Consider the following 14876-nt stretch of genomic DNA (forward strand, 5'->3'; position numbering starts at 1 on the left):
AACCATAAAACCCAAAGGTCCTCTAGTCCACCCCCCCTCCCCTGTAATGCCGGCATGTCAGCTAAAGCATCCATGACAGATGGCCACCCAACCTCTGCTTAAAAGCCTCTAATACAGTGTTTTTCAACCTTTTTTGGGCAAAGGCACACTTGTTTCATGAAAAAAATCACGAGGCACACCACCATTAGAAAATGTTAAAAAAATTAACTCTGTGCCTATATTGACTATATATAAAGTAATTTTTCATTTTTTCCCACGGCACACCAGGCAACATCTCGCGGCACACTAGTGTGCCGCGGAACAGTGGTTGAAAAACACTGCTCTAATAAAACCATTAACTAGGATTTACTCTGATGTGTGAACAACATACGTTGTGTGTATGTGGCTGTTAATGTCGTCAAAAGTTGCAGAATGAAAGATATCAAGGGATCTGTTGCTTTACTTACCATTTGCCAACTTTTGTAGGAAAAAGATGTACGAAAGTGGAAGGAGGAATTGCTAGATCAGAGGCGGAGGATGATGGAGGAAAAATTACTCCATGCTGAATTTAAGCGTGAAGTGCAATTGCAAGCAATAGTGAAAAAAGCACAAGAGGAAGAAGCCAAGGTGAGCCTCATGAATTTGGGGAAGCTTTTGTGGAGCTCCTGTTCATTTCAGTGGCTCTTGCACAGGAGAGAACTTTATTCTGGATTCTGCTCAATATTTTTATTTCTCTTAAGATGGTTGTGAATGGCCTGGTGAAAGAGATGATATCAGAGCTTTGGTTATTAAATGAAGGGTGTATCCAACTATGTCCTACTCAGACAAACCCATTGAAATTAATGGCATAACTAACTTAGGGTCTGTTTTGAGGAGGCCTTAGTTGCCTTTAGTCCTATTTCTGTCTCTCAGTTCCAGAACATCCACTGTCCACGTGGGAGCCCTTCAACCAGGGTTCGGGAATCTGAGACCCTGCTTATGTTGTTGCATGCCGACTCCCGTTACCCCAGACCAATTGCCATGCTGTCTGGGACTGCTGGGAGGTGTGGTCCAACAGCCTCAGAAGAAAATAAAAAATAAAAAATTTCCTTCCAGTAGCACCTTAGAGGCCAACTAAGTTTGTTCTTGGTATGAGCTTTCATTTGCATGCACACTTCTTCAGATACCAAGAAAGCTCATACCAAGAACCAACTTAGTTGGTCTCTAAGGTGCTACTGGAAGGAATTTTTATTTATTTATTTTTACTATGGCAGACCAACACGGCTACCTACCTGTAGCCTCAGAAGAGTCACAGATTCCCCAACCCTGCCTTAGGCATTGTAATTAGCACAGAGATAAAGCACGACTCTTCCTCCCTTGCCTCAGTTTCTTGTGGGCTGATGCTCATCCAGTGGTCTGTTGCTTACTTGACCACTTGTTTTATTGTGGATTTTTGTTGTTAATCATCCTGAGCATTTCCATAGAAAGTTCAAGGACAATTAAATACCAAAGATTCCCTTCCTCTGATGGAAGGAGTAGTTCTGTTGGAGCAGCAGAATGTTTGGATACAGCCCAACAGTTACTTTGTTTGCCTGGCTGGTAACTGCAAATTGATGCTGTATCATGGCAGATGGACAATTATGAAGTATGGTAATTGTATAAACCAGTGTTTCCCAAAGTGGGTGATACCACCCCCTGGGGGGTGCTGGAACGATCCAGAGGGGCAGTAGTAGCCTTGGGTGCAATGCAGGGGGCATTGAATAAAAATTAGGAGGCAATGGAGGCATAAAGAAAGAAGAGAGGAGAAGAAAAATTTGAAAAACGGTTTGTACATGTACAGCCATCACAGAGTCCAAAATATCTTGTGAGGAACAGGTTGGAGTAGGCTGCTTTATGTAATCTTTGGAGAGAGCCCTTGTGGTTGAAGCTCCAAGGAAAAGCACCATTGGCTTCTTCTATTAGCGTAACAGCTGTTTCCATCTCTTAGTTGAGAATGGATTTCTAACTGGATTTACCTTCATCCTTGTTTCATTAAGCCCGTGTGACTTCTGTAATCAAATTAACTAAATAATGTAATGTAATTCTCAACTAAACAGATGTGTGAAAAGTGTTACATATGTTAAGCTGTGCAATATCTGTTGTCCCTTTGCTCTTGAAGATCAAGATTAATTGGGTCAGAATTACTAGTTGAGAGGAAGTAGAGAAAGAAAGCTAGGACTTCTGCTGCCACCTCTTTTGTCTCTTAAATTCCCATTGATGGCTGCTCACTGAGCTGCAAAATCCATTCTGTAAATGTGTTCCTCTCAGTAAACAAAGCAGAAAACCTGTCTTTTGTTTGGCCATTTAGTATCCCTGTAGACAAAGGTCTTTCATATGCATGCGCGCACACAGTAAAAGAGATGCAATGGTGCTGTAATAATGTTTTCACTGCAATAATTTTACCTTTTAATGAAATACTTCTGTTCCTATTACATAAAAAGGCTTCCTTCTCTACCTTCTATATAAAATGGTTTGCTTGAATGATCAGCAGCGTCAGTGCTGGACAGCACGGGACATCTGCTGAGATCCTACTCCTGCTGGGCCCCCTGCAAACCCAAAGAGCCTCATGACTTTGGTCTGAGCTCTCAAACCTGCTTTCCCTGAGCATGCAAACAGTGACAAGAGTGAAGTGATGAAGCAGTAGCCTCAAATAGCTTCCCACACTCTTTGGGTTGTATCCACTGTTACTCATAAGAACATAAGAAGAGCCTGCTGGATCAGGACCATGGCCCATCAATCCAGCCTCCTGTTCTCACAGCAGCCAACCAGGTGTCTGTGGGAAACCAGGAAGCAGGATCTGAGCACAAGAGCCCTCTCCTCTCCTGTGGTTTCCAGTAACTTTTATTCAGATATACTGCTGCTTCCTATTCAGAGAAGGCCTGTTGAAATTAAATGACATGGTAGGTCCATTAATTTTGATGGGTCTACTTTGGGCAGAATTTAGGTGGATGCACCTACTTCTGTGCAGTGATCCAGGTTGGGTTTAGGAATTTCTATAATTTGCAATGGTGACAGAGGCAAGGAGGAGGGAGCCCTACTGGGGGCATCTCACCCAATTAAAATTAGCTTGCCTTATGTGGACAACCACCCCACCCATGTTGCCACAACAGAGCACAGGATATTGCGCTGCTTAACAACCAAACGCAGCTTACCAGAAGTAGCATTGAAACTTCATGCAAGAGGAGCACAACTCATATGTCAGGGCACACTATATGGGGCTATATCTCTCTGGCGTCAGGGTGAGCACAAGGAGGAAGTTTGCTTATTGGAAACTTATCAGGAAAGGGGACATAGCAGAAAAAGGACAACACACCCTAGACTTACAACACACATAGGAACTTCTGTATATAAGCATCTTACAGCTTAAATCCACTCCAACACTGACTCAGATAACTTGGCATTAGGAAAATGATGGCTTTCCTTATATTTGTAGAGTTGATCAGAACTCCTTGTAAGCAATTTAATTAATCTTTTGCTGTTGCTTGCCAAATTAGAGTCACATAACCCCATTATTCTCTTTGACTGTTCCAAGAGTTGGAGGCTTTCCCAGCTCATGCACCAGGCCTGTTCCCAAAGTTTAAAATATCTGAAATGGCTGCTGACACATCAGTTGAGGCTTCTGAAATTCGGAGTTACAGAAATTAGTCAGCAACATGGAAAGTATTTATTTGAAAACATCAAACTTTTGCTAACAATGTTAAAGTCAGATTTGGAAACAGTGACCTTTTTTTTTTGCAACACGTGTCGTAGTGCTTAAGCCCCAACCATTTTCTTGGTTGGTTGGTTGGTTTTGATATGGCCCTTGAAAAGTCATATCAGAAAGTGAACTAGTTGTGTGAACTGGTTCAGTTGGGTTCGATGCAGATCATCAAATTACTGGTGGAATTTCTCAGGTGCTGATATCCTCAAAACCAGGGCTGTCTAACCTTTTTGGCCAGTGGGCACATTTGGAATTTTGAGAAAGTGCAGTGGGCGTCAGAAAATGGCCGCTGTGGGGGCCTGTCATAAAACAAGATGACTGCCAGATCCAAGAGACAAGAGTAGTTCTTTGGGGCAGGCTGATGATTAGTAATGATCCTAGGCAGCTAAGGAGCAGAGTGCTCTGTAGGGAAAGGGCCATAGCTGTCGGGTGGAGCACATGCTTTGCATGCAGAAGGTCCAATCTCTGTCATCTCCAGGCAAGGTTAGGAAAGAGCCCTGTCTGAAACCCTTGGATTTCACTGCCAGTCAGTTAGCAGCTTTATGGAGCACCTTGTCAGTTTTCTGTGCCTCAGTGAGGCTATTATCCTTTGTAACATTGTCTCCATCTCCCTCAGGATTTAGTTTAAAGCTGTCCTCATCAGTTTCGCAAAACTCTTAGCAAACACATTTTTGCCAACTGCTATGGGGTGCAACACATCTCTTGCCTTCAGCCGAGACCGTGTTCTAAGAAGCCAACCTGCTCAGCCGGTGGTTTCCTTCCAGTACTTTCCTCTCTCATCCTGGGCCACAACCTTCAACAGGAAGGAGTGATTTGGTTTCAGGTTGCTGTTCATTGTCCAGAGCAGTGTTTTTCAACCACTGTTCCGCGGCACACTAGTGTGCCGCGAGATGTTGCCTGGTGTGCCGTGGGAAAAATTGAAAAATTCAAGAGAATTACTTTATATATAGTCAATATAGGCACAGAGTTAAATTTTTTAACATTTTCTAATGGTGGTGTGCCTCGTGATTTTTTTCATGAAACAAGTGTGCCTTTGCCCAAAAAAGGTTGAAAAACACTGGTCCAGAGTCTTTGTGATGTTTTATATACTGCTCTTACCCAATTTTTAAAGACTTCTTCATCACTCATATTTAAACTTTGCTTTAATTGCAGGTAAATGAGATAGCATTTATAAACACATTAGAAGCCCAGAATAAGCGCCATGATGTTTTGTCTAAGCTAAAAGAGTATGAGCAAAGGCTGAACGAGTTGCAGGAAGAGCGTCAGCGAAGGCAGGAGGAGAAACAAGCACGCGACGAAGCTGTGCAGGTATTGCTGGACTTTACAAATGCAACCTGTAATAACAGAGTCAGTATAAAATTGCTTTTAGCAGTTTCATTTGTTTTACTGATGTGATACTTTCAAGCAGTATAACAGTGCATAAAAATAGGGCCACAACTTCTGCTTCTGCCCCCTTGGGCTGAAGTTGCCTGAACTATCTGTCCCTGCGCTCATCCAGAAGTTTTTGAAAATGGGCCTATTAAAAGCTGCTTTCTTCTTGTGCTCATCTTCTGAGATTTTTAACCTGAGATGCTTGCTCTCCAGGAACGTAAAAGGGTTTTGGAAGCAGAACGCCAAGCCCGGGTTGAAGAGTTGCTAACGAAAAGAAAAGAGCAGGAAGCTCGGATTGAACACCAGCGGCAGGAGAAGGAGAGAGCCCGGGAAGATGCAGCTCGTGAAAGGGCCAGGTAGAAACCTTGGTTCTCTTAAACTTTGCTATCCTCAGCACTTTTTATGGGTTTTTGTTAAGATGGTCAACCTTTTTTTCTGTCAAGAGGTTGCATCTCCTCAGGGCCATGTCAGGGCAGCGTACTGTCAGTGGTGAGGTGCAAAGCCAGCAGCGGAAGGGGCCAGATCCAAGAGTGGCCATGGCCACCCCTTTCTCCTTGGATGGAGGGCCATCTAAGCAAAACATCATTTGTGAGCAGCCATGTTTCTGACATTTTGTGGATGCTGTCTCTCACACAGGTTGACTTGAAGTTCTTTACTATCAATATCAGATTGCCCAAATAAATGATGTGCTTCAGCTTTGACAAGGCTAGCTATTAACATTCTGATCTAGAGTCGAATTTCACTTGCAACATTACTACTATAAAGTCAGGACATGCTCTACTATAGAATCTGAATGTGGCCCCTTTTTTAGAGGAGAAATAGAACATAATGTACAAGAAGGTATTTTAAAGGTTCTAGTTGACATAGAAACTGAAATTTTCTTTCACAGCCTCTTCCTGAACTATCCAATGTAACATTAAGTTTTGATTTGAAACTGCCCTGTGAGTAATCCGGCTAGAGAGGTGGAAGTCAGAAAGTGGTTGTTTTATGTGTCACTCACACACACACACAAATAATGGCCATTATTTTGCTAGCTTGTAAACTTGAGCGCACAACCCCAGAGTCGAGGTTGTTAATCATGTTTTACCTGTCAGGAGAAGATTATGGAGCCCATTTATCTAAGAAATAGTGGCAGGCATTTTGTTCTAGTTCATGTGTCTGTTCTTCATTAATGAAGTTCTGTCTATATAATATTCATTCCTGATCAAAATATTAGACCTTTGTATGTTGCAGTGCTTAATGCTTGGGGAAGGTCTCAGTGGTGGAGCATCCCCCTTCTAACAGGCAGTTGTGGGAAGGACAGGTTGCTTTTGCCAGCGGTCTTAACCAGTTGCTTGCAGAGGGCATTTGAAATCGACAATATGATATTAAGCAGAGGATCTTCCAAGGGTCAGGGGTCACCCACCCCTGCTTTAGGGGGCTTTTGTGAATGCTAAATTTACTTTCATTCTTCCTGATTAAAAAACCAACTTTTTTGCCTTTTAATTCCCCCCCATTCAATTTTATTTTGAAATAATATTAAAAATACAGGCAACAAAGAAAGAAAGAAAATGAAAACATATGTACAACAAGATCACTAAAAGTATAATGGAGCACACTGATTGCAAACCTTTGTATGTCATGCTTTTGGGACAATATAAAACAGCCTAAGGAGAAGCTCATGCACAATAGCATGTTTTATGTGACATATGCATTGTGATAAATATATAAGCCATCTGTACTTGATTGGAATTTGCTCAGACGTTCAAAGGGCTTCCACATAGGAAATACATAGAATTTTGGTGCCATATTATCTTACTTTAAAATATGATTGCTTGCTTGTTGCACTTGCTGAGTACGTTTGTACATTGTTTTTAGATTGTAAGCCTGAGGGCAGAAACTGTCTTACTACCCATTTTTTAAAGCTGCTCTGAGATCCTTTTTGGCTAGAGAGCAAGATAAAATGTTTTTACATTGAACTAATAATCATAGTTCTTCCAAGTTTTACCAGCCCACTTCTGTTTAGACTAACATTTTAATGTTAATATCATCAGTGGACAACATGCCTTTTTTGAATGTCCTTTGTGGATTATTATTTACTTTTCTGGAATCATGGACTCATAGAATCATAGAATTGTAAAGTTGGAAGGGACCCCAAGGGTCATTTAGTCCAACCCCCTTCAATGCAGGAATCTCAACTAAAGCAGGCATGACAGATGGCCACCCAACCTCTGCTTAGAAACCTCCAAAGAAGGAGAGTCCACCCCATATCCCCCGAGGGAGTCCATTCTATTATCAAACAGCTCTTACTGTCAGAAAGTTTTCCCTGGTGTTTAGTCAAAATTTCCTTTCTTGTAACTTGAAGCCCTTGGTTCAAGTCCTGCCCTCCAGAACAGGAGAAAACAAGCTTGTTCCCTCTTCCATGTGGCAGCCCTTGAGATACTTGAAGATAGCTGTAATATCTCCTCTTATCCAGGCTAAACATACCCAACTCTCTCAATCATTCATCATAAGGCTTTGTTTCCAGACCTTTGATTATCTTGGTCACCCCCATTGTCACACAGGATGCTTTCGGAAACATAAAATGAAAGTGCGGTGTAGAATTTGAAAATAAAAGGTAAATCTTTTAATAAATGGAGATGAAAGGACTCCCATGAAATGAGAGTTACCTGGAAGCTCCCCTCCCCTTCTGCTGTTGCTTCTGTTGTCTTGATATGTAGATTGTAAGCCCCTCGGAGCAGGGAATTTTCCTCTTCTTCTTCATAAGGTACTGTGTCCATAGATGGTGGTATTTAAATTAATAGTGGTGGTGATTATCATTATCCAAAGTGCCCAGATCCTTTGAGACATCACAAAGTAGGACACAATGCTGGTGTCACAGACAAGCTATGTCAGCTTGACTCTTTATGATGAAGTCGTGAGTTGAGTCTTTAAGTTTAGTCATCTTCACGGTGTCTGTGCAGCAGGGCCGTCTTAAGTAAATCCGGCGCCCTGGCACAAAGATCCCTCCAGTGCCCCTTGTGCTCCACCGGGCAGGGCCAGGCACGGTGGGCAGCCGGAGGACACGGAGGGGCGGGTGGGGACGCTGCCAGCTGTGCTCCACCTCCGCCTCCGTCTGCTTGGCTGAAGCGGCAGCACGGCACTGCCATCCAGGGAGCACTGGCTGCAGCGCCGCCGGGAGGCTCGCCAATGGCCTCCCCGCATCCGCAGCCTGAGAAGAGGTGGGCGAGAGCGGGGGGGGGGCTGGAGGGCGCAGGCGCCCTCCTCAGGCCGTGGCGCCTTGCGCCAGTAACCTCAATGGCTAAGACGTCCCTGCTGTGCAGTCTGCTGCAGAGTAACAGATGTGGCTGCGTATTTGTGCAGTAGGCTAAATTACAACCACACACAACCTTATTGTAAGAGGCAAACCATTTTCTTTACAAAGCTGTGAAACTTTTCTAATTAAAAAGGCCCTCCAGTTGCTGTCTTCCCTGTGAGGGAGGGGGAATATCTGATAGGCCAACAACATCTGGATGCACTTGGATTGATCTCATGACATGGGGAGACAGGTACATATCGCAGTTCTCTTCTTCCAGTCAAATTGACACCTCTCTGTCTTGATCTATTGGGATGGGGGGGTGGAGAAATTCCCGCAAATATCTCCTAGGCACTTGGTGGCAGAAATGCAATGGACATATGTGGTTTTCATTCACTAAAGGAAAAGTCACAGCTATGTGTCCAGAATAAAGTGACAGGTTCTAGAAGCAGAAGAGAAGAAGAAATGGTGACTGGCATATGCTGGGTTTATCTAGCCAGTTGCAGACAATGTGAAATGGTTTGTGCAGTAGTCCAATATTTTGAGTCATTGCTTCTCACCATACACCACACCAAACCTGTGGGGACAGCCCTAAGTAAATCCATTAGACAAGGAATGGTGATAAGCACAGCCCAGATTTGTGGGCAATCAGATGCCACACAGGGCTTCAAACAGGACACAATGCAGACTGGAGGAGGGCACATGTTGTCCCTATTTTCAAAAGGGGGGAAAGAGAGGACCCAAACAATTACCGCCCAGTCAGCCTGACATCAATACCAGGAAAGATTCTAGAGCAGATCATTAAGCAAACGGTCTGTGAGCACCTAGAAAGGATCGCTGTGATCACTAAAAGTCAGCATGGGTTTCTGAAAAATAAGTCATGTCAGACCAATCTTGATCTCATTTTTTGACAGAATTACAAGCCTGGTAGATAAAGGGAACGCTGTGGATGTAGCCTATCTTGATTTCAGCAAGGCCTTTGACAAGGTGCCCCATGATATTCTTGTAAAGAAGCTGGTAAAATGTGGGCTAGACAATGCTACCATTCAGTGGATTTGTAACTGGCTGACTGACCGAACCCAAAGGGTACTCATTAATGGCTCCTCTTCATCCTGGAGAGAAGTGACTAGTGGGGTGCCACAGGGTTCTGTCTTGGGCCCAGTCTTATTCAACATCTTCATCAATGACTTGGATGATGGGCTTGAGGGTATCCTGATCAAGTTTGCAGATGACACCAAATTGGGAGGGGTGGCTAATACTCCAGCGGACAGGATCACACCAAAATGACCTTAACAGATTAGAGAACTGGGCCAAAGCAAACAAGATGAATTTTAACAGGGAGAAAGGTAAAGTACTACACTTGGGCAAAAAAAATGAAAAGCACATATACAGGATAAGTGACACCTGGCTTGAGAGCAGTACATGTGAAAAGGATCTAGGAGTCTTGGTAGGCCATAAACCTGACATGAGTCAACAGTGTGATGCAGCAGCTAAAAAAAGCCAATGCAATTCTGGGCTGCATCAATAGGAGTATAGCATCTAGATCAAGGGAAGTAATAGTACCACTGTATTCCGCTCTGGTAAGACCTCACCTGGAGTACTGTGTCCAGTTCTGGGCACCACAGTTCAAGAAGGAGACTGACAAGCTGGAACGTGTCCAGAGGAGGGCAACCAAAATGGTCAAAGGCCTGGAAACGATGCCTTATGGGGAACGGCTTAGGGAGCTGGGTATGTTTAGCCTGGAGAAGAGAAGGTTAAGGGGTGATATGATAGCCATGTTCAAATATATAAAAGGATGTCATACTGAGGAGGGAGAAAGGTTGTTTTCTGCTGCTCCAGAGAAGCGGTCACGGAGCAATGGATTCAAACTACAAGAAAGAAGATTCCACCTAAACATTAGGAAGAACTTCCTGATAGTAAGAGCTGTTTGACAGTGGAATTTGCTACCAAGGAGTGTGGCGGAGTCTCCTTCTTTGGAGGTCTTTAAGCGGAGGCTTGACAGCCATCTGTCAGGAATGCTTTGATGGTGTTTCCTGCTTGGCAGGGGGTTGGACTGGATGGCCCTTGTGGCCTCTTCCAACTCTATGATTCTGTGATTCATTCATGTGCTGCAATAAGAACAGATTATTTGGGAAACTTGCCCTTGCAATATTTGCACATCTGCTTTTGCAAAAAAAATGTCCTAAACAATCTTCCTCTCTGTTCAGTGGGGCAGAAATATCAGGGACGAGTTCACACATCAATAGTGGAAATTAAGGCCCTGTTGTGGAAGGAGTCTTGTTCTGCTCACCTGCCAGCATGGATTCCCCCTGCCTACATCTTGCATTGAATTGATTATCAGGAAGGTTTCTGAACATTTTAGATGTCAAAGAAGTTGAAGAATACTAGTCCCATCAATTCAATTCATGCAACAACACTAATAAATGTTTGTGAGATCAATGTAGGTGCTCTATAGTTGTTGTTTTTGGCATCCGCCTGTCTCAGGAAACGCTGGAGGTGTGTGCCTTTGGGGCTGAAGTCAAACCAATGGAGAGTTACAGTGCCTGCTGTAGCTGTAGAGACCGGTATGGGAGAGACATGTTTTGTTGCAGCTGGGGCAGATGAAGGTGTCCGGTTGTGCTGCTGCAGATGCACCATGGCTTTTCTTCTCTCGGTGCTCCTCACAGTGGTCATTGCTCCTCTGTCTCAAGGCACTGCAGCCATCTCCAAGGATCACTGCCTTGTCGTGGCGAAGGGGCTTGAATTACTCAGGGAAGCTATGGACAGGTCAAGATTTCCACACAGTGGGGGTTAATGTTTCCAGCCTTGTTTTCTCTAAAGTAGTTGTTTATATATTACTTTTTATTGAAACCAGAGGTTTCCGTGTGTGTTTTTCCTCAGCTTCAGATGTCCAGTAGGTTTTTGTCTTTGAATTCTCAAACAATAAAAGGAACAGTCTTTCTCAGTTATTGGATCCATTTCTGAGCTCTTGAGGGTTGACCTGGTAATCTGCTGCTGGGAATATTCATTGTCACAGCTGGTGTTATTTACAGTGGTCAGGAACCCTGCATAGAAAGAGTAAGCAGGTTAGGCATCCTTTTAAACCTCAAGGGAGGCATTTCTTTTGGCGCCTTGGGTCCTTTAGGTCCCCAAACAAATCCTGAAGCATAAGGGTGGAAGCTAAGGGTGTTGATCTGTGTCAGCCTTTGCCTAATACCATCTGCTGCCCTGTTGCTGATGCTGTTGGGTGCGGCTTTCTATTTGCCTAACTGTTTAGAAGTGTGTCAATAAAAGCTGCAGCCAGCTTTTAACCCAGCTGTGTGTTTTGCCCCACTGGCATTCTTACTTACTTACTTACTTACTTAGTTATTTCATAAGCTTTTTGCACTGCTTGATTGTAAATCACTTTGAGATCTATATCTATACCTATATATTACAACGTATGGGGTGAATTCTTTGTATCTTTTAAAATGTTTATATCTGCACCCTCTTATTTGCATAGAGATCGAGAAGAGAGGCTAGCTGCTCTGACAGCAGCTCAACAGGAAGCTATGGAAGAACTGCAGAAAAAGATCCAGCTGAAGGTAGAGCCTGAAAATTAGTTGCTATTTGTGCAGTTCCTGTCTTTATCTCTGGCATTTTTTGTTTAACAAAGTGATATCAGGACCGAGTAGAAGAAAGCAGTTGTGTGGCAGAAGAAAGCTGCCTGCAGAACATGCCAAACATGTTAGCTCCCTCTCTGGTTTTCTGGTTTTGGTCAAACTTCTCTGGACTTCTCCTTCTTGTGAAAAGTTAGTTCTCCCATTACTGTCAAATCTTGAAGGTCTTTGGTCCACAGGTCAGCGAGTCATGAGAACCTGCTTCCCAGTGTTGGCACACTAGGCTTTTGGGCACAGCCACCACGTGTGTTGCTAGAAGATAGTCAAGCACCAATTTGTCTGCCTTAAAAGCAAGTACAGTATTGTTGTAAGCATCATAATGATTCTGTACTTAAGTCGCATTAAGCAACAGTGATTCAGTATGGAGACAGAAGATGAGGATGGGAAGCAGATCACAGCAAACAGAGCCCTAGAAGGTGGGACTAACAGGAAGCATTCAAAAGGATTGCAAAGTGGGGAGAGACAGGCAGGATGGAATAAATAAGGCCAAAACTAACCTAAAATAAAGTTTAACTCTACCATTAATTTATTGGAAGGTGTGTGGCATTGAGAAAAATTGCATCTCCATTCCCCCAAACTGTTTGTTTATGTTTAGGATTTTCTAAATTAACTTACTGTTGCCAGTAGTACCACTGTTTTACACTGATTTGATGTCAAGCCCTTTAGCTGTGTTTTTGACCATTTTGGTGTCACTGTTTTCTACTTCTGATTTTGCTCAGCATGATGAGAGCATTCGGAGGCACATGGAGCAAATAGAGCAGAGGAAAGAAAAAGCAGCAGAGCTGAGCAGCGGAAGACATGCAAATACGGACTATGCCCCTAAGCTTACACCGTATGAGCGGAAGAAGCAGTGCTCACTGTGCAATGTCTTGGTGAGGTTATAATTCTCTTGAGTATGTGCAGACTGCTGTGCATGATCTGCTCCTTCCTTTTTCAACAAACCTTTTGAGTGGAGATATTTATCCCAGTCAGTGTATATATTGTATTTGAAATTGTTTTTACATATGAAAGTGCTTTTAATTGGGTTGTATCCAATAGCAGTCCTACTTTGAATATACCCACTGAAATTAATGAGCAGGTTGACTAAGTTAGAGCCATTAGTTTCAGTCCACCTACTCTGGAGTATAACTTAGTTGAATTGACCCCACTATTTTTATTGCTATATGAAATTGGTTTTATTGCAGATGTTTTTATTGGGAAATCACTTTGAGATATTTTGGAGGGGAGAAATCCGTAAATGGAATTAAATAAATAAATTACCATGCAACAGCTGAAACTGTTGTAGAAGAGTAGCTTAGTTCTGAAGTGTTTTGTGAGACAGGAAGGTCCCCTGTTTCGATTTCACCTCAGTTGGTCCTTAGGCAAGCCACTATATTCTCCACTCCTGGTTCCTCTCACCTCACAAGTGGAGGTGTGCACACGCACAGACAGGTCACCTGCAAGGTGGCAATAATAATACAGTGATACTAGCCTACGTTACAGAATTGTTCTAAGGTTGTTTTGTGTTTTTGTTTTTCGTGTAATATTTCCACTAGCAATACAACTTGATTTTTTTTAATAAAAACACACACACAACTCATTAATAACATTATTTATGATTGAGTAATCAATTTTGCCTATGGGAGTGTTTTTCATTTTTAGATATTATATGTGTTTATAATGGAAGGCATGTTGGACAGCTCCCTCTTGTGTGAGAGAAAAGGAGGACACATACACTGCTGCCTAGTTTAATGCAGGACTCCTCTTTGCACTGTACTTTTACTCAGATTCTTTTTTTAACCCCTTTTCAGATTTCCTCAGAGGTCTATCTCTTTAGCCATATTAAAGGTAAAAAGCATCAACAAGCAGTGAGAGAAAACAGCAGCATCCAAGGACGGGAGCTTTCAGACGAAGAAGTGGTAGGTCTTCGTCCTTTTTCTTTTTGCCTCTTTAAGGTCATCTTAAATGTTCATATTTTCTCTAGAAATCTTACTAATCTCCCCCAAATTAATAGGTGGTAAAACAATTTTAGGTCAGAAATACTAGATGATAGATAGATAGATAGATAGATAGATAGATAGATAGATAGATAGATAGATAGATATGGGTGGTTTGAGAGTCTATGGGAATGGGGACTATTTCTAGCTAGAATTTACACATCCAAGGATTATATTTGTGTATCACTTTTACTTCTGAAATGAAGCACAAAGCAGCTGACCCAAATTTAGAAGAGGTTTTACCCTTGCGAAATTTAATGTCCTTTCATCAGCATTACTGCAGGGCAGATTTGAAGGCAAACCATATTCAGAGCAAACATGCCTATGTGGTTTGAAGGAAGTTGAAACTGCTACTCATGCCATATTACATTGTCTATATGCTCTGTATTTATCACTCCAGTCATGCAGCAAACGCCAAGCAGAACTGATGGTTATTAATTAAAATGCTTAATAGAAGACAGGAGATTACCTTAAAAGTTGCTAAATTCTGTGCTGCTGCTATAAAATTTAGGAGACGAGCTTTGAATGAATCTAACAGCTGATGTCTTAATATGTTTTAAATTAGTGATTAGGGTTTCAACTTATATCTTAGCTGTTTTATATCTTATTTATTGTGTATTAGCTCATAGAGCTTAATTTTAATCTATTTATGTTTGTGTTCTCTCTGCTGTTGTATATGTTGCATTCTGGTTGGTGACCAAAATAAATTGATTCGATTTCAAACTCCCTTGTTTTTGTTACCACCAAGAGATGTATATTGTATTGAAATGTTGTTGTTTTGAGTGCTGTTGCTTTTGTTCTCTGTTGCTTTTTATCATTCCTCTTATGAAACTGTTCTTGCAGTCGTTGATTTTGGGATGTTTTGTTATCATGAATTTGAGGATAGGTTGCATACAAATGAAATGATGATGACTTGGGGT

The 14876-nt window shown here is 42.4% G+C and overlaps 1 protein-coding gene across 3 annotated transcripts in view; it reads left to right on the top strand.

The window, feature by feature from the left end:
* Positions 1-14876, top strand: part of SCAPER (S-phase cyclin A associated protein in the ER) — a 199250-nt gene that overhangs the window by 50905 nt on the left and 133469 nt on the right. For all 3 annotated transcript variants that reach the window (XM_033160917.1, XM_033160918.1, XM_033160916.1), the window contains 6 exons: positions 466-606; positions 4850-5005; positions 5282-5424; positions 11824-11905; positions 12700-12852; positions 13771-13878. In XM_033160917.1, the coding sequence (XP_033016808.1) occupies positions 466-606; positions 4850-5005; positions 5282-5424; positions 11824-11905; positions 12700-12852; positions 13771-13878 (783 nt within the window). The remainder of the gene's footprint in view (positions 1-465; positions 607-4849; positions 5006-5281; positions 5425-11823; positions 11906-12699; positions 12853-13770; positions 13879-14876) is intronic.

The sequence above is a fragment of the Lacerta agilis genome, chromosome 9 (genome assembly GCF_009819535.1).
Source record: "Lacerta agilis isolate rLacAgi1 chromosome 9, rLacAgi1.pri, whole genome shotgun sequence".
Classification (NCBI taxonomy): domain Eukaryota; kingdom Metazoa; phylum Chordata; class Lepidosauria; order Squamata; family Lacertidae; genus Lacerta; species Lacerta agilis.